Raw genomic sequence first — 24,660 nt, forward strand, 5'->3', positions numbered from 1 at the left:
GCGATTCAAGCCAGTCGCTTTTGGGTATCTGGAGCCCAAATTTAGTTACGCTTTGCCTAAAAAACTTTGTTTTAGCGAGAGTTTAAAAGGTTATTATATTGGAAATAACGTTTTAACTCATTCAGTTGTTTTAGTTGTTTGATGACTTGTTTGTTTGACATCAAGTTTAAACAATTTGGGTATCTCGGTGCAACGATAACTGCACACACATTTTTGGGGTCGTAACCTTTGGGTCGTTCTATCGTAACCTCCAGATGGGGTTACTCTTTTCTTTTTCTGGACCCACACGGTTGCGAGCTGACGAGCCGTCCCCCCCTGTTTCTTTCTTCCTAGCCAGCATAACCCAGTGCGCGCGCCTCTCCTCCGAGCTAGTAAGTGTCACGTCCGTTCCGCTCTCTTCGCGGCTACAAGGCGTCATCTCCCGCCAGCCGCACCTCTGCGTGCTCCCCTGTGTCTGTTCTTCACGTTGACAGCCCCCTCGCCCGCGCAGACGCAGGGGAAGACGCCCAAAATCGCGTCTTTCTGAGCTTAACTAACCTGTGTACCCTGGTCTTCTGCTTCTGTAGCCTCTTTTTCCCAAGTTTTTCCCTTTCCATCTACGGTAGAAGGATGTCCCACCCTCGTGAGAGCGCGCTGGAGCTACGAGTCGGCAAGAAATTCCGCCTGGGCCGCAAGATCGGCAGCGGCTCCTTCGGTGACATCTACTTGGGCACCAACATGACGTCGGGCGAGGAGGTTGGCATCAAGCTTGAATCCGTTAAGAGCAAGCACCCACAGCTACTCTATGAGTCCAAGATCTACAAGATCCTCAACGGCGGATGTGCGTACTACAACTTTTTAGTCCCCCTCTAGGTTGACGGCCGTCGATTGCTTAGCTAACGTGTTGTGTTGCATTTTTTGTGCTATTTTTCTCCAGTGGGCGTCCCTAGCCTCCGATGGTTCGGTGTTGAGGGCGAATACAACGTCATGGTGATCGACCTACTAGGCCCTTCGCTCGAGGACTTGTTCAACTACTGTGGCCGCCGCTTCCAGCTTAAGACAGTGCTGATGATCGCCGACCAGCTGCTGTGCCGTCTCGAGTACTGCCACTCTAAGAACTTCATCCACCGTGATGTTAAGCCTGACAACTTCTTGATCGGCCTGGGCAAACGTGCCCAGATCGTGCACGTCATCGATTTCGGTCTGGCCAAGAAGTACCGCGACCCCAAGACGCACCAGCACATTCCTTACCGTGAGAACAAGAATCTCACGGGTACGGCTCGTTACGCCTCCATCAACACCCACGTGGGCATTGAGCAGAGTCGTCGTGATGACCTGGAGTCGCTTGGCTATGTGTACATGTACTTCATCCGCGGCAGTCTGCCGTGGCAGGGACTCAAGGCCAACACCAAGAAGCAGAAGTACGAGAAGATTATGGAGAAGAAGATGAACACTCCCATCGAGGTGCTCTGCAAGGGCTACCCGGCTGAGTTCCGTGCCTACTTCGAGTACTGCCGCGCGCTGCGCTTCGACGACAAGCCCGACTACGCCTACCTCAAGCGTCTGTTCAAGGAACTCTTCTTCCGCAAGGGCTTCCAGTTCGACGCCATGTTTGACTGGACGGTGCTCAATCTGCGCAGTGGCCGTCGGGAGCGTGGCACTAGCGGTGAGGGCGAGCGCAGTGCTCGTGCTGACCCGCGCCAGGAGGCTGCCCGTGATGGTCGCCAGATCGCGTCGCAGGGTCGTGTGTACGTTCGCGACGAGACAAAGGAGGGTGACGCGCAATTGCAGGCCCAGCAGTCGTACCGCTCGGCTGGCTACCGTGACGACCGGCAAGTGGCTATGGATCAGGGCTACCCCGCCCCTCGTGTGGCTACTGGCGCCAGTCGCGACGCTCTCGGTGAGGCCAAGCCGATGAGCCGACAGCGCTACTGAGCTATGTAGCCTGTCCGAGGAGCACGTTGTGTTGTCGCTGTCAAGTTCTTGGCAGTGGCCGCGACAATGCCGCTCCACGCCTGATGTGTCTTTTGTGAGGTGATATTGGTCGCGAGATCAATAGCATTTCTGCAGAAGACCGTGAAACGAATGAGAAGTGAACAAAACGAATGGAAACTGCTGAAGAACATGACGAAGAGTGATGAAGACGATGAGCGGGCGACCGAGGAAGCACGAGCATAAACCCAAATAAAAAGAGAGAAAAAGACGAAGAAACCTGACGACCGCTCACGAGAATGGAAGATGAAGGATCAGACGACAATGTCGGACGACTCGAGGACTTTGTAGTTGTAGGAGAAGAGAAAGCAAGAGGATGAAATGGCTGCAGCCACGACGCGCCCATTTTATTCGCTTGAGGTGGAAGCAGGATGTCGAGCCCTCCACGATCGCGGCGAAGGTAGCTGCGGTTGATCTTTGACGGGGCCGCGGTCGGGTGGCATGCATTGAGCTGGCGAGGTTTGGCCTAAACACGTGTGTGCTCAACGCATCCCTTGGCACCTTTGGACTTTGTTTTTTTTTTCATTTCATTTGTGTCTGATAAATAAATTTTACCACCAAATAATGCCCTCTTTGGAGAATGGCAGGAGCTAACAGTTAGTTATTCAAGCTTGTCGCTTGAACAACGGAGCCGCGATGTCGCTCCGGGCGAGGAATGAGTTCCGTGTCGATGAAATGTGCAGCGCTGCGACGTCGGATTCGGCGGTATAACGTGTCTTTGGTGCGAGCAGTAATGATACGATCCGAGTCCTCGAATAGGTATTCGCCAAGGCTATAGATGGGGATACCCATGTCCTGGATTGCTCTCATGCGGTTGAAGTGACGATAAACGCTCGAGTTGACTTGTCGCTCATGCTCGGAGCGGATGTCAAAGATAAAAGGAACCAGGTGCTGTTGGAAGATGTCCACTTCGTTCTTAAACGTGTGAAAGCGGATGAGGTCCTTCTGCTTGCGGACCATTTCATCCGAGATGTTTGCCAGTCCCATGCGATAGGCAGCGTCATCCATTTGCCTCTTTTCAGCGTTCTCGGCGGATTCCAATTCCTAACACCAACGCATAAGATTCTTACTGTTTTTCACGGAAAAGTATTATGGACAAGTTTACCATCGCTTCAGTCTGCTTTAATAATTCTTGATAAGCGTGAACGACAGGCTGTGCATTGAGTCTGTCCGCGCGACTCCAGCCTGCTCGGGCGATCTGTTTCCAAAGTATGTACGATGAATTTTCCCATAGTATGTCGCATTGAAGTCAAACAGCCAAATGAGCTTACCTTCACTGAGTGTAGCGGAGCTATTTTTTTCGGTTTTGGTGGAAACGCTGGTACGATTGGAACGGCTGGCTTAACTGGGCTGCGGTCACGCACAAGCCACGGTACTTTCACTGGGCGAATAGGACCGATGGAGATTTTTCGAGGAGCAATTGGTGGAGCTGGGTGGTGTAATTCCTCATTCTTCTTGTGCCGTTGTTGTGGTCGATGAGGTTCCATTGGAGTTGCTGCTGGGGTGACATTGTCCCATGGACTGACAGCAGCAGAGTGAAGGGGCTACGAAGACCATCACAAGCGTCAGTTTGCATGCGCATATTTAAAAACTGCGTCGGTATTTAAAATGTGCTGGTAAATAGCATGGCATACATCGAATTGTGCATCATTGATGCTGTCACTCTCTCGGCTTGAAGACAGACGACGTGAACCTGGCCAACCTGTCATTTGCGAAGCACAACAACTTTCAGCAGACTGATGGCCTGTGCCGCTGTCACGGATAAATAAATCAGGGAGGCCGGTCAACCATGGACTTTTGAAGAAGTGGTTCATATCGAGCAGCTATTTTCGGCATGTCTATCTCAGCCCATTCCACATGCAGCCAACTCGTCAATCAATTCTGTAATGAATGTTTCGTTAAGTTTATACAGCAACACTGACCAATAATTTGCCATCCTCGTAATCTGCACGCTGCAGCACTACAAATGAATATGCCAGTGCTGGTTCTGCATTCAAAGCAACTCTACAGGTCGTCCATGTCATCGGTCTCCTTAGGGTGCGCCGGCTTGTACGTCTCAACACCTTTGCCAGCGCCCTGCATAGCCTCGTTCTGTGTGTATTGCTTCTGTGCGACGTCCTTCAATCTCCGCTTGTGCACCTTGGTCTTGAGGTGTACATCGCGTGTCTTGGCGTCGATGAAGTGGCGACCGCACGGTGTGCAGTAGAATTGACCCAGACCCGGTAGGTCCTCGTCCTCCTCGAATGCCATGGACTTTCCCGTTAACTTCTCCACGCGTAGGTCATCCTGGATCTGGTCGATGTCACGGGCACGATTCTTGGTGGCATGACCACGTTTGTACTGCTTCTTCTTAGCGTGCGCACGCGCCCTGCCTGATCCCGACCGTCCGGTGCCCATGCTCGTCTAATTCTCGTGTCCCTTACAGTGCAATGTGTTTCGAGACAAGTGATTGGATGGGAGCGGCAAAGTTAAAAACATTTGGTGTAACGTGTTATGGTTAAATTGTCACACGTCGCAGACTTTGGCCGCGTCCTCAGTAGCGGAACGACTTAGAAGTCAACTCGCGGCGGATGTCATCCTTGAGCGATTGGAAGATGGACGGGAACGCCATCACGTCGCGGGGGTTTGTGTCCACCCATAGCTTATTGAAACGAGTGAAGATCGTGGCTGGAGGCAACAAACAAAGAGAAAGATTAAGTTTATAATTCGAAGGATGATCGAGCTCCGGTAGACGTACCGTAGAAATCGTGGAGCTGTTTCAAGCCGAAATCCACATTGTCATCTCCACCAGCACCAGCATGGCGGTACAGCTTGATGTCTAACAGACGCTCGTCAATCAGCTCGATCACAAAGGCAGTCACGTTGATTCCAGTTACGGCGAACGGATACCAGCGGGTCGGATGGTTCGACTCCTCCAAAGCACTACCACGAGGAGTAAATGTCATAGGCGGGTTACTCATGCGAAATCACTCATGCTGGGCGGTTGCAAACGTACCGCTGGGCTTCAATTCTGTAGCTCTTCGTGAAGTGGTTGAGCTGCACCAGCGAAAGGAGACCCATGCTTCGGAAATCCGACATCGGGTCCGTGCCTACGCACAGCAATTCAGTGCAGTTAAGACACATGCATAAGCAGATACTGAGTACCAGCAGAGCGCACCTTGGAAGCCAATCTCTCCCCACTCCTTGGTAATACGTCCGCCTTCACGGCGAATATCCGGCTTCAGGTTCGTCCACAGTTGCTCCAGCATCTCCTCATGGTCGGGCTTCGACGAGCTGTATGCTTCATTCTTCAGCGCGTACACGCGTGCATATACCTTGTTCACAAAGTTGCAGCGCTGGAGGCACGAGCGCACGTTGGTCATCAATCTGCACAGCATCCGCGTCAACACGCACAAACCAGTTACCAGATATTTCGACCAACAACAAAAATTCTAAACCTCCACTCACGTTACGTCTCTCTCATCGAGCTTTGCTCTCGTCGCCACGTCATGTAGTGTTGCTTCCATCTACGGCATCACAATCAATCAAAAGTGAGTCCAAGCACCAGACACCCTCGAGCCGTGACTCAACGTACCGGAAACGGTTCGTTGTCGAACACCACGTTGCACGTCTGCACCATCTGAGTTGATAGCGCAAGTTCCGTGCGAAAGCGCACGATGCGCTCCTCCTCATCCACTGTAGCGCCCGTCGGGCTGCACAGACGCTGCCACTCATTCTGTCCGTAGAACACGTGCCCTACAGTAGCCGTCAGACTACACGCTACAGTACCATCACATCACTTGAAGACACTTACAGATCGTGATCTTCACCCAGCGCCATATGCGCATCACGACAGTCTCATTGGCCGCTGCGGCACGACGAACCCGCGGACCGGCCGACATGTCAGCCTGAGCGAAGAAGAAGAACTGAGCCGTGTGGATACTCCTTCTTGTGTTCTAATTGGTAGAAAGAAACTTTCATCACGCCACATGATTCGAGAACACATCTCCATTTTTCCACCAATAGTCAGCAGCCATATTCAAACTGTAGAAGGCGCCATTGCAATACCAGACGTCGCATCGAGCTGCACTTGGGAATGGAGGAAACAGCAGCACTTTTAGGCTCTACAGGTGCGTTTACCCTGTTTGTTTCCTTCTACGACTAATGGTCTTGCTAAATTGCCGAGTTTCACTTCTGAACTCCTTGATTAACGCTTGAAATTACATTCCACAGCCACCAAGCAGCGCTTGGCAGGTGTAACGGGACTGTTGGAGCAGCTCCGTCGGCAAGACGCGGTTCCCGAGTCCTCAGCCACATTGATCCCGCATGTTCTTCCCTGCTTACGTGACCACAACTCGAAAATTGCGCTCGGAGCTTTGGAGATTTTAGAGCTGCTGGTCGCGCGCGTGACGGAGAGCACGCTACGCTCATATTTAAAGCTTCTGTGGATCAGCCTCGTAGAGCGCCTCGGGGACAACAAGTTACCGATCCGACAGAAGGCTGTGGACGTGGTCGTGGAGATCTCCGTCGTGTTGGACGCTATTACGGTGCTGGACAAGCTCAAAGGATGCATGAGTCACAAGAACTGGCGCACGCGCGAGCAGGTACACATGACCAGAGGGAGATAAAGGCTGGAGATAGAAGATCTGATACAGTTGTTGTGATGTTTAGAGCTTGCACGCGGTGTGGAGATGTCTAGAAAGACACAATCTGTTTAAGGAGCGACAAGACGAACTGCTAGATGATGTGAGTGGTGCTAATTGGAGTGGAGAGCGGAGAGAGTGGTGGTTTTTTACAGTGATTGTGTGCAGGTGTTAAAATTGTTGGAAGACTCGTCGAAAGATGTGCGCGCTGCAGCGATTACAACGTTGGAGAAATTCTACACATTCATTGGGCCCTCGCTTTTGGTACTGGAGATTAAAGGCTGGTGGTTGAGCTGTAGCGATGTGGAACTGAACTGTTTTGTGTATGCTCCATATAATGCAGAGTGACTTGGAGTATAAGAATATTCGCGCAGCACACATGAAGACTCTCACTGAAAGGTTTAAAGGACTCCCAATTCGATCTAAAAGCGTGGCGGATGATGTGTGTGCGGCGCGATCGCGCGATGGCGGATCGGTACGTTTACGATTTTTGCTGTGATCGGGTTTTATGGGGAGTTTTCTGAATAGTTTTGTGTTGTTCACAGTCGCTAGTAAACAGCGAGGTCCCAGCTTCTAACAACGTCCTTCCAGATGAGTTGTCGTCGATCTTGTCGTCGTACGATCTGCACGTGTCGTCATCTTCTTCTTCAATGGCACGGTATTTGGCGTCTGTACATAGCCGAACTCTAAACGAGGCTAAGGCTGTAGCTGCTTCTACAGGAGGCGAGCGGTCTCCGTCACAAGCATCTTCCACAGACAGTCAAACTGTTCAGGAAATCAGCGCAGAAAGTTCTTTCGGAGCAGGCAGCAACGACATCTCGGAGAAAGAACTTCAGAAGCAACTGGGTGGGATATTTGACAAACTGGAGCTTGACAATAACTGGGACAAGCGTGTCGACGGATTGAAGATGCTTCAGAAGTTGGCGAATCGATGTAGCAAAGCTTCAAACAGCGGAACTGCGCTATCTTTGTTATCCCAGGGCTTACGGTCGGTTCGTGAGCGTTTGTGCTTGCAAGTGAGTGACTTGCGATCTTCCGTGTCCAGAGAAGCATGTCAGACAATCCGAACGCTTGCCAATACTCTGCGGGACGAGTTTAATGCGCACGCAGAAATTTGTCTTGGCAATCTACTCAAGGCGACCTACGTGACTATCCAAGTGATTTCGACCTCAGCAGATACTACGATCAAAAGCATGATTGAAAGTACGAGCAACGGCTACGGGCGCGTGATTCCAAAGCAAGTTGACTTGGGTTTTACCACATTGTTGCTCTGAACTAACGCTCGTGGTATCTGATAATGCTTAGGTTGATCGAATGCGTTAAATCTCGGAACCAAGTGCTGCGATACAACGCCGTGTGCTATCTGACACTAATCCTTCAGAAGTGGAGTGTCAGCTTCCTCAGCAAGTACGTATTGTTGTTTATCCTGCAACTCAAATGAGTGCAGTTGGTCTTAACGTCACTGGTTCAGGCACTCGGATTTGTTTGTGCCGATTATGCCAGCTCTTTTGCAAGACGCTCTGGGGGATGTGCGCGCGCAGTCCAGAAAATGCTATTGGTCTTATCATCATCTCTTCCCGGTAAGTAATTCCTAACGAAAATGACATTTGGGATAGCTTAGCTAACGTTCATTATTGTTGGTGACATGATTATCGTGTAACACAGGACGAGGCTAAAAGCATTCTTAGTCGCTTGGATGGATCGACGCAGAAAAACTTAAACGACGATCCCTCGAAATTCACCGCCAAAGCAGCACGACACGGAGATTACTCCTTGATGGATGCTGCAGCACCCCAGAGTTCGGGTGTTGTTCGTTCAGCGCTTCGGACAACAAATACAGCTCAGCCGTTAGTGTTAAACTCAGTGAGAGTCAGTGATGAGCAACCGCGCTTCGATGGAGAAGAACTGAGTGCCGGAAAACTGCCAATGCGCGTACCAGGAGGAGGCTTAACCTCAGTTGGCATTGATTCTGGAGAAAAAAACGTGCAGTCTTCGCGATTGCTATCGCACGGTCCAATGCGTGTCGGACTAGCTGCTCGAGCAAAATCTTTAGTCTTGAAAGATAGTTCTGCTTCGGCGAATGAAAAGAAAAAGAGTACTGCTGCAGGTCCTCTCCGGGTGTTGAATCCATCGAAGCCATCACAGTCAACGAACGAAAGCCACACGTCGCGACAGGAACCATCTACTGCAGGATTTCACACCAGTTCCCAGCAGCAGGCTTTTAAAGCACAGCGAATTCAGCTTGCAGGAGAAACTCAATCGCCAGTTCCAATGGATATCGATGAAGGGGAGACCCGTGGTCCGAAACGACTACCACTTGTGTCTATACCTTCACCAACTGCGTCAAATGCATCGAGCTCTAGAACCAACAATTCAAAGAGCGACTCCGGGGACATTAAGCCTAAGCGAATTGCACCGACAAAATCGTCAGAGCGGCCTAAGGTTACACAATTACCAGTCGCAGATCAACTCGAGGAAGCAATTCGGAACATCGAGAGGAGCTCCTGGTCTACCAGGTTGGAGGCTGCAGAATATATCGGAAAATATCTTAGAAGGAGAGTTGACCAGATCGAAAGTGGTGCGAGCGGAGTTCACAAGGTGGACGGCCGGATCCTGACAGCGTTTATCAAACATCTAAGCGATTCCCACTATCGCGTCTCGCAGAGTGTGCTGAAGAATTTGCTACCTCTCCTGAAGCTTTCCAACGACAGCCAGCGACTGCTACCTCACCTGAAAACAGTTCTGCCGAAACTGTTTCAAAAATTTATTGACACGAAGGAATCGATCCGAGCAGGTGCAAAAGAGAATTTGGAGTACATCGCGTCAACAGTCGATAGTTCGACGCTGGCTGCTATTGTGATATCGATGTTGGGAGATGGAAGCAACATGAAAGTCAAGGCGGCTATGTGCCACTTCTTGCGCGAACTGCTGCCTGGGGCAGAAGAGTACATGAAACATGGTGCGAACAATAGCCACATGAGGTCTTTTCTGCTCAAAATCGCTCTCCTCATGGATACAGACGTCCCGGTTTCTGTTTCATCGGCATGTGGCGAGCTAGTCTCGGTTGCTGCACAGCTTTACGGTTCAGAGATGGAGGTGGTACTGGGGCTACTTCCTCCATCCAAGCGCTTGGTTGTTTCCAAGATCCTAAAGTCCAAGAAGATTGTGCTCAATTTCAGCAACCCACCAAGGCCACCATTTTCTACTTCATCAACAGCTCCACTTTCCACGCGAACACGCGATGACGATAATGACAATCAGGAAATTCCTCCAGCACCCAAACCAGAGCGGAGCCGCAAGCGAGTAGAGTCACCAAGTGTGAGTTCCTCCAGTCCTCCTCGACAGAACAGCCAAAAGCGGATAAACACGACGTCCCAGAAAACCTCGCCGCTACCTGCCGAGGGCCAATCAATTAACGTTCGACAAAGAAGCTCTGCGGCGGTCGAGCGAGCGAACGAGATGGTTGCCAAGGCAACGCCAGCCGAAAACGTTTCATTTTCCAGTGCCCTGTTTTCGTCTGTGGGAGATAGAGTGGACAAGCACGATGATCAGCTTGAAGATATTCTTCATATCCTCGAGCAAAACAATCTGTCCGAGGCGGAACTGAAACATGCACTGCACAAGGTACATGTGTGTGTTTCTTCATTGCTTCGGTTAATGTTGTGTGTGGCAAACTAACATTCTGTATGAAACAGACTTTGCATTTCATTGAAATTAAATCATCAGAGACCTGGGATCGTTGCTTTGGGCGGCTACTTCTACTACTACTAGACGCTGCTACCGAAGGGAATGTGTATGCTCTTAAGGTGCTACAACGGCTAGTGGAAGCGCAGCCTTCTCGGGCGCAAATGTTTTTTGAGCTGCTTCTTCAGCGTTTGATTGATGCGATGGTCGACCAAGTTGACGTGGTAAGTCGGAGTCGAGCGGCATAGCTGTTGCTGGTGGGGTCTAACGTATCACTGTATACGGCTGTCAAACAGGCTCGCCATTTGATGGAGCGGATTCTTCACGACCTTGTGAGCTCTGCGGGCGACCACCAGCAGACGCTGTCAGTGCTGATTCCGTTGGACTCTAACAGAGAGCCTCCAACACTGCAAGTGGTATTACGGCTCATCAAGGTGTGCTTCCAGATCTGCGAGCGCAGTTCTGCCCAAAATTCAGCATTCCTGCATAAGCACGACGTGGCCCAGCGCATTATGAGCGTGCTGTCACGACGCCTCGATCACGCAAGTTCTAACGTCCGCAAGACCGCGGTGGACTGCCTGGTGGCGTTCCACTTCGCCACGAAGGAAGACAGCTCTATCGTGCCCAAGTACCTCGCCAACAAGCTGGACGACACGCGACGGCGGCTAGTGGAGATCTTCATTGACCGCGCCAAAATGGAGCGGCATCATATTGGCCTGTTATCGACTTGAGTCATCCAGGTCACCACACGATACCTCCATCATTTCAGTTTTGAAAAGCTATTAGCTGCACGCAAGGCCGCACCAATAACTTATTCGATAACACGAGCCATGAGTCCTAAATGCTTTAGTCTATTTGCTGTTGCTGGGTGTCCACACGTCGCCACCTCTGTAATATGCGCATGAGAGTTGAAGTGAAAGTGAACTCACGTCTCAAAATCTCAGATGTACGGTATGCGGATACCTGTCCAACCACCGCCAAAAATGGAAGCGTGGTGATTATCAAAATCACGGCATTCATGTATTATCGAATTTCGAGGTTATAGTGTTCTAGAATGTTCATTATTTCTATTTTGGCACCCATTGTTTCGCTTTTTATTTAGTTTTCGAGGCTATCCGTTGTGTTTTCCGTCACTCAGCCACTGGCTGTTTTCTCGCTCTTGCGGTGTGGAACTCGTCGTCAGTCTCAAAGTCTCACAAGACGAAAAGGACGATGGTGTTGACTAATGAGACTCGCCATGTATACCCGTTCCAATGGGACGTCGTTACGCGCGCCTTCTGGAACAAGTATCCGAACGAACGTCTCGCACATGTGGAGCGCGTGGACATTTTGGACCGGTGCCTGGACTCGCAGGGCCGCCTCGTGACTACGCGACTCGCGAAGGTGACCCAGAAGAACCTGCCGGGCTGGGTGCGCTCCGCCCTGGGGGACTGCACTTACGTATTCGAGGAGACGACGTGTGACTCTCAGCGTAAGCAGTTGGTGCTCAAGTCTACGAACCTGTCGTTGCGATCAGTGGCCACTGTCGAGGAGACATGCGTGTACTCGGTGCACCCGGACGACGCACAAAAGACGTTGTACGAAGCCGAGGCTAAAGTTACAGCTTTTGTGCCGCTGCTGAGTCAGAAGCTCGAGAAGTTCTCAGTCAGCCGCGGTGCCGAGACGGCGGCCAAAGGTATCAGAGCAGTGGAGGAGATCTGCAACGACATTTTTCAGGGTACTTTCCAGCCAGCTTTCTGTGAGTCGGTGGACGCAGCGAAGAACTCGGTGGCAGTAAATGCTGCTAAGGAAATGGCTAACGCGGCATCGAAGTATGCAGAAAAGCAGTAGACGAGGAGATAGCCGAATTGTTACAATACTTGTTAAAAGGCAGAAAGAAGGTTGAAACGCGCAGCAACGCACTTCCTATTGTCACTTTTTATTAGCACATACAGTATCCTTCTCGAGTTTTTGGGCGACGTTGGAGGAGCGAAATGACGATACGGTATTTGGTTGGTGCTTTTGATCGATCTCGAGATGTCGACGTCTCGCTTGGCTTCTATGCCCCGAAATCATATGGCGGCGTCTTTTGTTTGTCGAGTTACCCGCTACCTCTAACTGTTAGATTCATCTATCCATTCATCAATCCTCCTCACGCACGACTACGACGCAGCAGACTCTTCTGCCACTTTGGTCGACTCTCCTGTTGCATCTGTACTTGCCAGACTTGACACCTCCCCATTGAATTCGGAGGGTGGGGGCTCTTCCGTTGAGGTTGCCATGGACGAGTTTAATTCGTCGGTTGGCACCATTATTGACTCGGAAATTGTCTCTGAACTATCCGCTGGTGCAGCAACGATAGCTTCCTCTGAATCTCCTGTGTGTACCGATGCAGACTCCGCAGCGTCTCCTGCTTCTATTGGTGGGGCGGCCAATGATGCAGCCGGTGTAAGCGCTACATGGTTTGTTACTGCACCACCTGAAGACATTTTGTCATCGGTTGCAGCTTCTATTGGCTCAGGGATCTCCGACTTTGGTTCGAGGCTGCTCTCGTTTTCCTTCTCAGCATCTATGGTGGTTGCTGGTAATTTGTCCATACTGTTACTTTCCGCCTCAATCTTCGCCTGTGCTTCGAGTCGCACTTTTACTTGTTCAGACAAAACAGTAGTGAGTTCGTCGACGCAGGTGAACGCCGTTGCTGTAAGAATCTCCCGCAAGGAGTCCGGGCAGTCGGGATGTTCTCGGAATAATTGTTGGTGTTTGATCGCAATCTCGGAAAATACCACTCGGACATTCGATACCGGATCCAATGCGAGCGTGAATAGTACGGCTGCAAGTTTAGATGTAAAGAAGCTTCGCGCCGCCTTTGCCTTTTCAAGGGCCTCGCCTGCATCCTCGTCTTGTTGAGAAGTGGTTGACAGGAATGATGCACCTATCTTCACGAAGCATTGTCTGTCCTGATAATGTGACGACTTTGCGAGAGTCACGAATTTGTCAACAACAGCAGTGAGCCAATCTGGATTTGAGCTCAAACGTGCCACCAGTAGAGGACACGCCTGTATTTCACCAAGATAAAAATGTTAGCGTGTCATAATCCCGTCAGTACGCTAAGAAATACTTGGTCACGTACATGATAGCTCTGTTCTCGAACAACAGAAACCGGGTCTGTAACGAGCTTGAATACCAAGGGGTAAATCACTGAAAATGTCGCCTCGGGCGTGAAAGTGTGGCACAACTGCGCTAGTTGGCCACTCAGCACTTCACGGAAGCGCCATTTGGTAGTGTTGTCGAATGAGTCGAACTCTGCGAGCACTGGTAAATAGCTTTCACGAAATGATGGCGAAACATTCTCCAAAAAGTCAGCAAAGTGCAGCATCACGCCTAGCCGCACGTCCTGCACGTCATGAAGATAACTGTCGAACGCTGTGGCTAGCTGTGTTTCTGTAATGCCCCGTCCAAGAATCCTCGCCAATTCGTGCAATGAGTACGCAAATGACCGCCGGATCTTCCAGAAAGTGTCATTGTGTAGCAGCTCGAAAGCTGGGGAGAGTTTCAGCCAATCTGCGGGGCCCAGAATACTCACTACCGCCGGGAAATTAAACGCACAATGAAATTTGATGTCCACTTCGCCGCTTCCACCCAGTTGCGATGCCGCCGTTGTTGCCATGCTCGTAAAGTGACCCACCAGTTCATCTGTAACCTGATCTTTTTCCAATGCCGCCAGGAATGGCCCCAAACTCTGGTACGCAGCCATCCGCACCCACCGTGATGAATCATCAATAAAACTCTCAAATAAAGGTACCAACATTGGCCCCCTGTCTGGAGGCGCCAGCGCCAATGCAACATTAACCAGACACTCGGCACACGCTTTGCGCACACCCCAAATATCGTCCTTCGCCAATCGGTGAAAAGCCGGGATGAGTCTCTCCCGGCTCAACTCCACTCCTGCCGTCTTGCAAACATTAGAAAAGCTGAGTGCCGTCGATTTTCTTACTCGAAAGACTGGGTCTTCCGACAGTGAAATTAGCTCCGGCACGCAAAACTGCTGACATAATTCGGGACCGAAATGTTCCGCTAATCCGTTGTAAAGTGCCACAGCAGAAATCCTGAACTGTTCATTGTCGTCGTCATGTGCCAATGGTAGCACAATGGTCAGCACGTGCTGTCCCTGGTCTTCGGGTTTAACCAGCGCTGCCATCTCCACGAGGCTTTCGCTCGCAGCGGAGCGCACCTCATGCTGGTCGTCCGACACAAGCTTAGTAACCAGCGGGATCAACTTATCTAGCAATACTTTATAGCCCGTGTCGGGATCCGCTCCCACTAGGAACTGACACAGCGGAGGGAACTGCAGTGCCACGTGTTGGCGTACGACGTATTCGACGTCACAGACCAGGGGCTCGAGCAGCGGCAGCAGCTGATCGCACGTAGCCTGGAAGCCCACAGAGCGCGCCGTTTCGTGCAGCATTTTGACGTGGATGACACGCTGTAGCGGGATGTTGCTGCACACGTATTTGGTGACGCGCTGCAGGTCGCTCAGGCTGTCATCGATGGCCAAGTCCTCGAAGGTCGGGCCATTCGCCAGCTCGGACTCCTTGATGAGCCCTTCGTCGCCCTGTGACATGTAGAAAAATTAGAACGATGAATTGCACTCTGCACACAGGGAGGTTTGAGCAGCGATTCAATATTGACTTGGAAGTGCGCACCAATTCATAGTCCATGAGCAAACAAGGAAGCGAACGAGCTTGGGAAGCGAAGGCGTCTAGCTGGGGAAGAGACAGCGGTGGGGCCTGCCTTGGATTTGAGGCAGGAAGCCACGCACGCGCCGCGGAGGAAGAGGAATCACTGCGCTGCGGCTCCGGGTTTGTCCGGCTGTTAACAACAACTTGTTCCCCCTTCGGAAATATCCGAGACAGCGGTACCACCGAAACAGTCGCGCGAAAGTGACGCGAAGGTTGCACCAGTGACAGACCTTGCAGGAAACGCCAGCTTGTTGAAGCAGTGGATCAATGTAGCGTCGGAAGATATCGATAAGGTAATCTTCGTTCTACCAAGGAGCTATCGGCTCTAATAAGCACCAGCAGCAAGTTATGGACGCGTACGATGCGATCACTGATCACCTCACTCTGACCCTTTTTCTGACCGTGTTGTAAGGTCATGTTCGCACCGAAAAGGCCAACTAGCACTCGCTAATAATACTCGAGAATCTCTCGAGAATTGTTATTAGTACAGTAGTGGGGTCGGGTCAATTGAGAGATCGTGAAGAATGGCGGAAGTTCACATGGGCATTGCAGGTGAGGATCACCTGCAGTAGGTGGCCTACTTGATTTGTTCTGCAACTCATTTTTTCGGTGTACTTTTCGTATATGGTCAGATAGTCGCTATATGTTGGCCGAAGTGGATCGACTGAAGTCTCAAGTGCAAGAACTACGAGCTACCGGTCGCGTTGCTCAGGAAGAACGAGCGCGAACAGCGGAGCTGCTAGCATCTTTCGTGACAAGAGCTCAGTTGGATGCTGCATTATCCACAAAAATATCGCTGGCTCATGTGGACGCTCAGATAAACACCATCAGATCGGAAATGGCAGCGCTCTTGGCCCAGAAGGCAGATCTTTCGTCGCTGGCAACGTTACAAAGCACCAAGCTGGACGTGTCCGTGTTCGATGCAAATGCGTGGGACCTGAACAGGCTTCGCGTTACAATGGAGCAGCACGTCCGAGATCTTTTTGCAACTTTTGCACGACAAGTGGAAAACCAAGTGAATACGAAGCTGGGGATCGAAGATTTCAATCGAGTGTTTAATCCTGAAGCTACGGGTCAGAAGGCATCGCTGGAGACCGCAGCTTTGCGATTCTCGAAAATGACGGACCAGCTTGAATCCCTCAGCACCTACGTTAATGGAGACCGCCAGCGTCAACAGCAAGTGGCAGAGCTAAACGTGAATATGTTGGACCTCACACGCAAGCAGACAGCGGCTCGTAATTCCATTGTGCAACTTGAAAGTGCTGAGCAAGCTTCAACAGCCCAACTTCGAGCCTTGGATGAGCAAACTACTCAAGCCATTGCGAACCTCCAATCTCTAACAGCAACACTAAGTGGACTCCAAACACAGACACAGGCGGACAAGAGCGCCCAAGACGCAAGACAAGTACAGCTCGTCAATAATGTTAAGCAATTGGAGGCACACAGCGAGCATCTCACAAAGACGCTGAGCGAATTCGACCAATTTGCGCGTGCTGGTCTTGTGCATGCAATCGATGCAAAACTCAAGGATAACAGCGAAAAGCTACAGAATGAATTGAGAAAGGTTAGCGCAACGTGCGGGCAGCAGTCTCAACAGCTGAATCAGCGGATGAGCAAGGCCAAAGATCTTTTGATGTATCACAAAGAGCGACTTGCACAACTGGATGCATGCATTCGAAAACTGGCTGGCCTCCTGAAGGATACTCAAGGGGATCTCAACAATGTTAAAGGGCCACTTGCAACGCTAGCGACAAATCTGCAAGAGGAAAATGTGGCAATTCTACAGGAGATAGAGCGAAGTCAGGTATGGGCTGGAACGAATTGTTTTGGATTACATGTGTCATATCACCCTATTGTGCGTAATGATCTACAGAATGGCACGCGTGATATCATGTTGGACTACAAGGATCTACTGGAGAGAGAAAAGAACTCTCAAGTGTTTGTACCGCTACCGTCTCGGCCTTCGTCGTCTTCTACCTGCACGAACGATGCTGCATCATCGAGTAGAAAGCACAAGCAGCAAATGTTACTTGCCACGAAAGCTGCCAACCGACCTCACACGTCAAGCGGACGAGTTCAGGGGTGTAGTACACCCAGTGGCGCCTTGCCTTTAGGAATTCGACGATCTGCCGGTGCTATTCGTAGTACTACTTGTAGATCACCATCATTACCGTGGCGAGCTCAAACGGCCGGATCAATACCGCATGCTCATTCGAATTTCATGGAATCGCCCACTAGCGATACCAAGGGTAGTTTGAAAGAGAAATATCCTTCTGACGATCAACAACAAGAAGTACGGATAGCAACCCCGCTTGGAGGACGAAGGTCTGGCCCACGCGAGTCAAAAGTCAGGAGTGACTGTTTTGGACAGGTTACTGAAAATGACGACGGAGAAATATTCTACTTTCCTCAACCACTTGAGCAAGGATAGTATTCCAGGAAGACATGCAAAATGTACATGTACAAGGTTTCCGCTGTGGTTTTGCTCTATTTTTTTTCGTGTTCGTGTGTACGTAAGGTCCCTGCACGATATGTGTGAACGGAGCTGCAAGATGCGCTAGCGAAGGAATGCTAGAGTGCCACTTTTGTGAGGAACAGAAGCACGTATCATGCATCTAGTCACTGAACTTTGCTCCTGTGCGGCTGCGCTACTGCATGAAGATGCGCCTAGAGACGCACACTAATATTATCAGTGTGAAGTTGCGCCTTGACATCTTGGATGGCCACCTCCTTACGGTGGAAGATACCGGCCGCGAGGGCAGCATCACAGTTCGTCTTCTCAAAGACTTCCGTGAAGTGCTCGGGCTTACCAGCACCACTGGACGCAACAACGGGGATACGCACCGATTTCTTCACCAGTGAAATCAGGTCCAGGTCATAGCCGGCCTTCTGCCCATCCATGTCCACGCAGTTAAGCAGAAGCTCACCAGCGCCGAGAGCTTCAACAGCCTGGGCCAGCTGCACCACGTCGATGTCGCGGGCCTCACGGCCACCACGGACAGTCATTTGGTACCAGCAGTACTCCTCACCGTTCGGTCCTGGCTGCGAAAGCTTCACAACGTTGTGGCCCTTGGCGTTCTCATCATAAAACGAGGCCACGTACACCCGCTTCGGGTCCATGGATACCACTACGGCCTGATTACCGTACACAGCAGAAATGGTCTCGATCGAGCTGCTACCGTCACCCTTACCACCATTCGCGTAATACTTCTCTGCCGTGTACACGGCATCACTACCGATAGAAACCTTGTCAGCACCCGAGCGGAAGTACAGTGCTGCCACATCCAGCGCCGAGTGGGTTTTCTGCTGATCGTCCACGTACTCACGGATACCACCACCAATCGTGAGCGGCACGAACACGCACTCAGAGCTGGCCTCTAGCACCTGAACCATTGGCAAGTCGCCCATCGGTTGTTCACGGAAGCTCGTGATGTTGAGAAACGCTACTTCATCCGCACCCTCCTCGAAGTAGCGCTTGCACAAATCCACCGGTTTACCCATGTTGCGGACGTTGCCTCCTTCAGCGCTATCTGAAGTCTCACGAACATCGTACTGGTCGCCTTTAGTCACCACGAGGTCTCCCTGGTCATTGGCACGCACATCCAGACACCTACAGCGATAAAATCGTCAAAATAACCGCTATACCCACAAAAACGGATCCAGATTTTTCACGTACGCGATGATACGCTTGGAGAGCGTCGTTCGCGGCGCCGCGACTGCCGTGGGGATCGGAGCGTCGTGGTCCGCAAGATCCTTGTTCTCCAAGAAACCCTTCAGAATAGCAATACCGACTGCCCCGCTCTTCTCTGGGTGGAACTGCGTGGCCATGACGTTGCCCTTCTGCACAGCACTGACGAACTCCAATTCTCCATAATTGGTGGTGGATAGCACCCAGTCAGCGTTCTTGTCCGTCTTGGTGGCACGGAATGAGTGCACGAAATAGACCATGGCTTCCTCTGTGCTTACGGGCAAAGAAGCAAACAGCGCCGACTTCTTCCAGGCGTTGATGCCGTTCCAGCCGATGTGCGGCACCGTCACCTGCTCAGAAGGGAAGCGCGCCACTTTACCCTTGATGATGCCCAGGCCCTTGAGCTCGGGACACTCCTCCGATCCCTCGAACAGCGTCTGCATGCCCAGGCAGATGCCCATGAAACGGCGGTCAGCAGCGATGTAACTCTTGAGCTCCTCCACATAGCCGCTGGTGTTAAGGAATTCCATGGCGGCACGGAAGTTGCCCACGCCCGGAAAGATGAGCACATCAGCGTTGCGGATATCCTCAGCACAGGACACATCCTTTACCGAATGACCCGCAGCGCGGATAGCATTCTTCAGGCTGCGCACGTTGCCAGCGCCGTAGTCCAGCACCGTCACCTCCACCATCGTTTTGTTCTGTCCAGGCGTTGCTGCGACGATTACAGTGCACTAATTGGCACTTGATTGGTTGATCTTCGATACAAGTAAAGATTGCGCAACGTCGTGTGGTGCACAATTGAAGGATTTCAACTCAGATCTGATGCGTTTTCGTCCATGTGAATATTCTACGCCGCAGAGGCTCGCCACAAACATCAACAAACCAGTGACCGACAGTTGTTGATTAACTACAGCTGGGTGATCTCTCCAGATGGAGGTCATGTACGATGTACCGGATCTCTCGCCAGAGGGACCTATTGGCAGTGGAATGGCTCACCACATGACGGCATCAACCACTGCCTGGCATTTTACACGCTGACGGTCACGGCATTTCCTCTGTAAAGGTTTTCTTATCCTGCTGGTCAACCGATAGATACAGCAACGACAGACTTTCGGGTGCTTCGAGCGCGTGGGTCTCTACAGTGTAAAGCGTTGCAGTAGCAAGATTCTACATGCAACATGACAGCAGTGTCTGCCACCAGGGTCGACTCGCGTGAAGCTTCGTCCTGCAGCTCACTCACTTTGCATTTTACCTTTTCAAGCGCGGAACTCCCCATTCAAGATTCATGAAGTTCACCGTCTTCGTCGCGACCTTCCTGACCATCGCCAGTGCTGTCCAGGCTGGAAACCCGCAGAATGCCATCCAGCTCTCTGCATCGGCGCAGGCGGACAACGCAGATATTGTCATTGTAACCCCCGCCCCCACGACACTTACAAATATCCCAACACCGGCACCGACCAACTTCAGCGATCCAACTCCAGCACCGACATATCCCACGGCAGCACCGACGGAAAGTGCTGACACAGCGGAATTGGACGAGCGTTCGTCCGCCTCAACCACTGGCATTGTGGGCGTGGCATACTCGAGCGAGGGCACAGTTGGGGTGGCGTATTCCACCACCCGTGCAGAATACGAAGCAGAGAAGAGCCCCAGCAACGATTCGAGCGGCAGCGCCACCGTGCCCATTGTCGTCGTTGGATGCTTGGTCGGAGTGCTTGGTATGGTGGCAGCCGTTGTGATCGCGAGAAACCGCAAGGGAGCTGCAGAAGAAGGTGAGACGGACTACTGCAATGGTGTCAATACGCCTGCTTCGGTGAAGGCTGAGGAAGCCTACGCCAACATCATCCACACGCCTGCTGCGGGTGAAGCAGGCGAGGTTGAGTACTCCAATGCCGTCCACACGCCGGTTGCAACCGTGTAAGCAACTCATCGATTCTTCGGTGCAATTGTTCAGTGCAATGGTTTTGTCTAGTGGTGAAGGATCGAACTTCGTCATGCGATGACAAGCTATGCTCCTCTACAGTTTGAGCTGCATTGCCGTTCAGTGTTTGCTGTTAGTTGTTTTTGAGTACGTAAGCGTAAATGAGTGTGAGGTGAAGTGTATGTACAAGTGCGTAAGTCGGTAATTGTGGTGTCGTTTTCAATAATAAGAGCAGTTTTGGGTGATGTTCGTTTGTCTCTTTTCATCTTGATATCGAACACGCAGCATACAGCCACCCACAAATCACCTTTGATCGATCACTATGATTCAAAGTACTCCACCGCTGCGTCAGCATGGCAATGTGATACATGATACATGTATTAATACATGTTGCAGCCGTAACACGACACATTGTATTCGTGAATGTCCTGTGTATTCAAGATGTTTAAGCAGGAAATGGACGGATAGTATTCGTTACAATCGTCTCAATGCTTGATCGATCAAAGCATTTTCAATACGTTCTTGATAGCAACGAAGACTACCGACAACGTTGCCAATCACAAACTGGGCGACCGAGCGAACATGGCGGGAGTCGAACACGACACCAGGATCATAGTCGAAGGAAATCCGCACATAGAGCTGTAATAGCGATAACTCGTGCTCGGGCGTGGACTCTGAAAAGCGCTTGGTTAGAGCGTACTCTCGCGCATGGTAGACTAGGCCGTCAATCGGTTTGTGCTTGATTTCGATAGGTGCCACGCTTGAAACGAAAAGGATCATGTCTCGATCTGGATCCACGATACGCTGCACGATCTGTTTGGCCTTCACATCCGCTCGCGAATTGTTTGAGAACATTTCTTTGGTAAAGTCTTCGATTATGGTATAAGGCTGATCTAGATTCTGTACGTTTCAGTGTGGCACAGCAGGTTAGATCAACATTTCATTACAGGGAGGTCAATGGTGGGATTACCTTTGCTGCCTTCTCATACAGGCCACCGTTGCCAAAGTGCTTTTCAACTCCTTTAAAATGGTCCCACGCCGCCTCTCCACATTTGTGCAGGCTGAAAGGTAGCAACTTATTGGCAAAAACTTCGATGTACTTGACGTCAACGCCTTCTCTGACATGAACATCATTAGTAGGGAACTCCATCGATGAGAGACCGCTAGCAGCAAACACAGCGTCGATTTCGTGGCATGCGATTTGAAGGTGCTGGAAAAGATCGTGGAAGTCCCCAATATCACCTTGAAAGTCCAGCACGCACGCTGTGCGGTCTTCAGTGATATTTGATCCTTTTCCACGCCAGCATTCCGCTCCCTGCAATCTCGAAGCTCAAGTTGGCGAAAATTTTCTCGTTTAGCAGCTCGAGAAAATAAAATCTTACCTGCTGTGTAAGTCGTTTTCGCAATAGCGCACTCAGCCCCGTCGCCATCTTTCGTTTCCGCTCAACAATAAGCCTCAAGCGCACATTTTCGCGCTGTACTTGTTCTCGTCGTCGTCTCTGTCGAACAGCCATCTCTTTCCAGACTCGCGGCACTTGCATTAACTCTCTCGGTACCGACGCCTTCACACTAAATTCCCCATTTGATTTTGTATTCAGCTGCAGATTTTTTAATTGCAGTTCCAGCTCCACCACCTTCTCACGAAGGAAAGCCAATTCATATTGAGCCTCGTCTCGAACTCGGTTCGGGTTGGCTGGGACCTTCTTGGTCTTTGAAGCCTTAGGTCGAGTCATGGTTTCATCACTTGACGGTAAACTTAACCGAAAACCGGAAGCGATTGCCCCGTCGACAAGGTTTTTCATGTTAAACGGCACCATCGTTGCCGCTTCTCGACAGTCGATGGTGAATGACGGCCCCCCGATTAACACCCCGCGACACTGCTCGCGTTTGAATGGCAGCTCCAACGTTTGAGCTGTTGAGGGAGCCGAAATCTCCGCACTGAGACCAGGGCAGTCGAGTGAGCATTCGTCTACAAAGCCCAGCGCCGCTTCGAAAACTCTCGCGTCGTCTTCTTCCTGCAGGAACGCCATCGCCCAGTGGTTTGTGATTTGTGATTGCAAGTGACAAATTGCGTGAGTAAACGTGACCTCGTAGGAAAACAAATCACAAAATGGTGCAAGAGTTGACTTCAACAGAGAGCTTTAACGGCGGAAACATCATAGATGGCACCGTTGTTTCTTGTCAACTGATGGTGTCTGTATCAGGGTGCAAAGGCGGCGGGTGTAAGTCGATTGTTCACAACGGAGGCATTCAGAGGACAAGTAAGCTTACGAAAAATCAACGACGAGGTTCATGCTACTCGGTGTGATGACAGTGTTTCATATCACGAAAGGGAGTGTCTGTCTACGGTGGTGAATACTGGCCTAGATCTTAAGCAGCTCGTGCTCCTCGAAAACCTCCTCGAGTTTGATGCGCGACTGGCCCAGGATGAAGACGGCGCCGACCAAGCGGCATCCTCTCGGAACGATGCCACGGTAGTATCGCGCCAAGCCTCCTTCGCGATAGATGCGGCAGGCCGTGGCGAGCGTACTGGGTGTGCGACCGGAGGGCAGCACCATAGCCTCGCCCTGCATGACAGTCTTGATGGTGTCCACAGGCTGAGTGGCCGCTACCGTGATCAGACCAGCAGTGACGCAGCCGGCAATCGAGGCCGACGCCTTCTGCGACTTGGTGGCAGTGTTAACGTCTCCGAAGGTGGCGGGACTCAGTATGTGCATCTCGCGGGTGAACACGGGGCCCAGTGCCAAATATCCGGCGCACCACACGGCGTCTCGCACTGCCGTGGCCGAAAAGCCCCTCAGCAGTCGCACCACACCGTGTTGCTGAGCGACCTCTTTGACCGTCGCACCGAAGCTCTTGCCATTGTTCTGCTGCAATGTCATTACTAGCTCCGCGGGGGCGCTGAGCACCGCCGACGCGACGCCCGAGAGTGTGCCGCACAGCACTTTTGTCTGGTCCGAAGGAGCCGAGGTCGGATCCGTCAAGCCACGCAGCAACCGGCCATTGACTGCGAACTGAATGGCACTCACAGGTGCGATGGAGGCCAGCGACACGCCCACGCCGCGGTAGAGTGCCGGTACGGACCACGGGATCGGGCGGCCCTGCTGCACCGCGTTCTTGATGGCGACGGTAGGCTGCTGCAGCATCACTTCGATCATGCCGGCGATGGAGCCCACAGCGCCATTCTGTAGGCCAGATAGTCGCTCTGCTCGCTCGGACATCGTGTAGGGAAGAGGTAGGTGCTCTGCTGCGTCTAAACAATGAGGGTGTAGTTTGGCGGAACGGGCTTTCATTGGCTGGCGATCAGCATGTGGAATATTCCCGTGGTGGCGTAGGTAGCGATAGCAGTTTAGTTCCCCAGCATGTTGGCTGTCGCTGTGCTTGGTTAGAAAGGTGAAGGCGAGGTAGCTTAGCAGCAACGGCACTAGTGAACCGGAATGGTTAGTGTAGAGAGTGTAGGTAAACGAAATAAAACTTCAACTTTGTATCATTTTGAAAATTATCAAATTACAACAGTATAAAAACGAAAAATTTACACCCAGAAATATACAAAAGGAGCTAATTTTGAAATAATCTATTTAAACATTTGCCTGCTGTACATTAGGTCTCACAGTGAATATAGTAACTGATGCCCCAACTTGTCAAAAAGTCATACCTTCTCGGCCTTTTGGCTAAGATCAAGTGTAGTATCTGTTCTAATCAGTGTGAAAACTGGTTTTCGCCGTTTTGGCGGACTTTTTCACTCTCATTTTTGGGACTTCCGCGCGCGACCAGCTTGCTGGCGGCGGGTGGAGCGGTCTCCGGGGGCGTACACCTTTCCCCCGCGAGGCCAACAACAACAACAACTACATTTGATCTTTCCTACTTTTGGCTATCTAGTCAACAAGTTTGGTGTCCCTTTGTGTCCCTTTTTCTTTTTGACCAATCAGAGAACGCGTCATGCGACTCTTTTGGCCAATCAGAGAACGCGCATTGTCCTCGGACAGTGAGGCGTCCACCGCCAGCCAATCCAGTTTCGCCAGCGACGCATCTTTCTATAGCGCAGCTGACGAG

At 51.3% G+C, this 24,660-nt stretch overlaps 12 protein-coding genes across 42 annotated transcripts; 5 read left to right on the forward strand and 7 right to left on the reverse strand.

Moving 5' to 3' along the window:
• The first annotated feature begins 70 nt into the window (after window positions 1–70).
• Window positions 71–2,584, forward strand: PPTG_18250. 2 transcript variants are annotated; one of them, XM_008916213.1, is made up of 3 exons: window positions 71–371; window positions 567–820; window positions 917–2,584. In XM_008916213.1, the coding sequence occupies exons 2-3, from the start codon at window positions 610–612 to the stop codon at window positions 1,912–1,914; spliced, it is 1,209 nt and encodes a 402-aa protein (XP_008914461.1). In that variant the 5' UTR covers window positions 71–371; window positions 567–609; the 3' UTR covers window positions 1,915–2,584. The 2 variants fall into 2 exon arrangements, with proteins under 2 accessions (XP_008914461.1, XP_008914460.1); XM_008916212.1 differs by having other exon boundaries at window positions 71–820.
• PPTG_18251 (hypothetical protein) lies at window positions 2,463–3,680 on the reverse strand (the record flags this gene model as incomplete). The annotated part of the gene is made up of 4 exons (XM_008916214.1): window positions 2,463–3,015; window positions 3,077–3,169; window positions 3,243–3,515; window positions 3,606–3,680. The coding sequence occupies 4 exons, from the start codon at window positions 3,678–3,680 to the stop codon at window positions 2,569–2,571; spliced, it is 888 nt and encodes a 295-aa protein (XP_008914462.1). The 3' UTR covers window positions 2,463–2,568.
• Window positions 3,681–3,975: 295 nt separating this feature from the next.
• PPTG_18252 (hypothetical protein) lies at window positions 3,976–4,368 on the reverse strand (the record flags this gene model as incomplete). The annotated part of the gene is made up of 1 exon (XM_008916215.1): window positions 3,976–4,368. One exon carries the CDS (start codon window positions 4,366–4,368, stop codon window positions 3,976–3,978), a length of 393 nt encoding a protein of 130 aa, XP_008914463.1.
• A 136-nt stretch (window positions 4,369–4,504) lies between these two features.
• Window positions 4,505–5,852, reverse strand: PPTG_18253 (hypothetical protein; the record flags this gene model as incomplete). Its single annotated transcript, XM_008916216.1, has 7 exons — window positions 4,505–4,638; window positions 4,709–4,893; window positions 4,967–5,060; window positions 5,129–5,337; window positions 5,419–5,477; window positions 5,546–5,706; window positions 5,765–5,852. The coding sequence occupies 7 exons, from the start codon at window positions 5,850–5,852 to the stop codon at window positions 4,505–4,507; spliced, it is 930 nt and encodes a 309-aa protein (XP_008914464.1).
• Window positions 5,853–5,968: 116 nt separating this feature from the next.
• Window positions 5,969–11,120, forward strand: PPTG_18254 (hypothetical protein). Of its 29 annotated transcripts, XM_008916217.1 has the most exons (11): window positions 5,969–6,080; window positions 6,184–6,554; window positions 6,622–6,696; window positions 6,762–6,857; window positions 6,937–7,068; window positions 7,139–7,830; window positions 7,899–8,000; window positions 8,065–8,173; window positions 8,259–10,217; window positions 10,289–10,501; window positions 10,574–11,120. In XM_008916217.1, exons 1-11 carry the CDS (start codon window positions 6,047–6,049, stop codon window positions 11,006–11,008), a joined length of 4,218 nt encoding a protein of 1,405 aa, XP_008914465.1. In that variant the 5' UTR covers window positions 5,969–6,046; the 3' UTR covers window positions 11,009–11,120. The 29 variants fall into 29 exon arrangements, with proteins under 29 accessions (XP_008914465.1, XP_008914466.1, XP_008914474.1 ...); XM_008916218.1 differs by having other exon boundaries at window positions 5,969–6,554; XM_008916226.1 differs by having other exon boundaries at window positions 8,259–10,501.
• Window positions 11,121–11,424: 304 nt separating this feature from the next.
• PPTG_18255 (hypothetical protein) lies at window positions 11,425–12,380 on the forward strand. Its single transcript, XM_008916246.1, has one exon. The coding sequence runs from the start codon at window positions 11,490–11,492 to the stop codon at window positions 12,105–12,107; it is 618 nt and encodes a 205-aa protein (XP_008914494.1). The 5' UTR covers window positions 11,425–11,489; the 3' UTR covers window positions 12,108–12,380.
• Window positions 12,015–15,156, reverse strand: PPTG_18256 (hypothetical protein). The gene is made up of 3 exons (XM_008916247.1): window positions 14,960–15,156; window positions 13,387–14,868; window positions 12,015–13,312 (listed from the first exon to the last, which is right to left on the reverse strand). Exons 1-3 carry the CDS (start codon window positions 14,972–14,974, stop codon window positions 12,419–12,421), a joined length of 2,391 nt encoding a protein of 796 aa, XP_008914495.1. The 5' UTR covers window positions 14,975–15,156; the 3' UTR covers window positions 12,015–12,418.
• On the forward strand, window positions 14,922–17,474 carry PPTG_18257. Of its 2 annotated transcripts, none has more exons than XM_008916248.1 (3): window positions 14,922–15,288; window positions 15,408–15,547; window positions 15,628–17,474. In XM_008916248.1, the coding sequence occupies exons 2-3, from the start codon at window positions 15,520–15,522 to the stop codon at window positions 17,424–17,426; spliced, it is 1,827 nt and encodes a 608-aa protein (XP_008914496.1). In that variant the 5' UTR covers window positions 14,922–15,288; window positions 15,408–15,519; the 3' UTR covers window positions 17,427–17,474. The 2 variants fall into 2 exon arrangements, with proteins under 2 accessions (XP_008914496.1, XP_008914497.1); XM_008916249.1 differs by lacking the exon at window positions 14,922–15,288 and having other exon boundaries at window positions 15,520–15,547; window positions 15,628–16,799; window positions 16,869–17,467.
• On the reverse strand, window positions 17,384–19,490 carry PPTG_18258 (imidazoleglycerol phosphate synthase, cyclase subunit). The gene is made up of 2 exons (XM_008916250.1): window positions 18,672–19,490; window positions 17,384–18,605 (listed from the first exon to the last, which is right to left on the reverse strand). The coding sequence occupies exons 1-2, from the start codon at window positions 19,373–19,375 to the stop codon at window positions 17,663–17,665; spliced, it is 1,647 nt and encodes a 548-aa protein (XP_008914498.1). The 5' UTR covers window positions 19,376–19,490; the 3' UTR covers window positions 17,384–17,662.
• Window positions 19,491–19,584: 94 nt separating this feature from the next.
• Window positions 19,585–20,855, forward strand: PPTG_18259 (hypothetical protein). Its single transcript, XM_008916251.1, has one exon. The coding sequence runs from the start codon at window positions 19,972–19,974 to the stop codon at window positions 20,605–20,607; it is 636 nt and encodes a 211-aa protein (XP_008914499.1). The 5' UTR covers window positions 19,585–19,971; the 3' UTR covers window positions 20,608–20,855.
• Window positions 20,856–21,081: 226 nt separating this feature from the next.
• On the reverse strand, window positions 21,082–22,637 carry PPTG_18260 (hypothetical protein; the record flags this gene model as incomplete). Its single annotated transcript, XM_008916252.1, has 3 exons — window positions 21,082–21,507; window positions 21,578–21,922; window positions 21,990–22,637. The coding sequence occupies 3 exons, from the start codon at window positions 22,635–22,637 to the stop codon at window positions 21,082–21,084; spliced, it is 1,419 nt and encodes a 472-aa protein (XP_008914500.1).
• Window positions 22,638–22,970: 333 nt separating this feature from the next.
• PPTG_18261 (hypothetical protein) lies at window positions 22,971–23,828 on the reverse strand (the record flags this gene model as incomplete). Its single annotated transcript, XM_008916253.1, has 1 exon — window positions 22,971–23,828. The coding sequence occupies one exon, from the start codon at window positions 23,826–23,828 to the stop codon at window positions 22,971–22,973; it is 858 nt and encodes a 285-aa protein (XP_008914501.1).
• Between the last annotated feature and the right edge of the window lie 832 nt (window positions 23,829–24,660).

Source organism: Phytophthora parasitica, assembly GCF_000247585.1.
Source record: "Phytophthora parasitica INRA-310 unplaced genomic scaffold supercont2.80, whole genome shotgun sequence".
In the NCBI taxonomy this organism is placed as follows: domain Eukaryota; phylum Oomycota; class Peronosporomycetes; order Peronosporales; family Peronosporaceae; genus Phytophthora; species Phytophthora nicotianae.

Excerpts from the sequence above, each read along its gene's own strand:
- PPTG_18250 (XM_008916212.1), top strand. The coding sequence starts at position 610 with ATGTCCCACCCTCGTGAGAGCGCGCTGGAGCTACGAGTCGGCAAGAAA. Across the intron at positions 821-916 it reads CAAGATCCTCAACGGCGGAT|TGGGCGTCCCTAGCCTCCGA; the intron begins GTGCGTACTACA and ends ATTTTTCTCCAG.
- PPTG_18254 (XM_008916217.1), top strand. The coding sequence starts at position 6,047 with ATGGAGGAAACAGCAGCACTTTTAGGCTCTACAG. Across the intron at positions 6,555-6,621 it reads ACTGGCGCACGCGCGAGCAG|AGCTTGCACGCGGTGTGGAG; the intron begins GTACACATGACC and ends TGTGATGTTTAG. Across the intron at positions 6,858-6,936 it reads TCATTGGGCCCTCGCTTTTG|AGTGACTTGGAGTATAAGAA; the intron begins GTACTGGAGATT and ends CATATAATGCAG.
- PPTG_18255 (XM_008916246.1), top strand. The coding sequence starts at position 11,490 with ATGGTGTTGACTAATGAGACTCGCCATGTATACCCGTTCCAATGGGAC.
- PPTG_18256 (XM_008916247.1), bottom strand. Across the intron at positions 13,313-13,386 it reads TTCGAGAACAGAGCTATCAT|GCGTGTCCTCTACTGGTGGC; the intron begins GTACGTGACCAA and ends GGTGAAATACAG.
- PPTG_18257 (XM_008916248.1), top strand. The coding sequence starts at position 15,520 with ATGGCGGAAGTTCACATGGGCATTGCAG. Across the intron at positions 15,548-15,627 it reads AGTTCACATGGGCATTGCAG|ATAGTCGCTATATGTTGGCC; the intron begins GTGAGGATCACC and ends GTATATGGTCAG.
- PPTG_18258 (XM_008916250.1), bottom strand. The coding sequence starts at position 19,375 with ATGGTGGAGGTGACGGTGCTGGACTACGGCGCTGGCAACGTGCGCAGC. Across the intron at positions 18,606-18,671 it reads CTCTCCAAGCGTATCATCGC|GTGTCTGGATGTGCGTGCCA; the intron begins GTACGTGAAAAA and ends TTATCGCTGTAG.
- PPTG_18259 (XM_008916251.1), top strand. The coding sequence starts at position 19,972 with ATGAAGTTCACCGTCTTCGTCGCGACCTTCCTGACCATCGCCAGTGCT.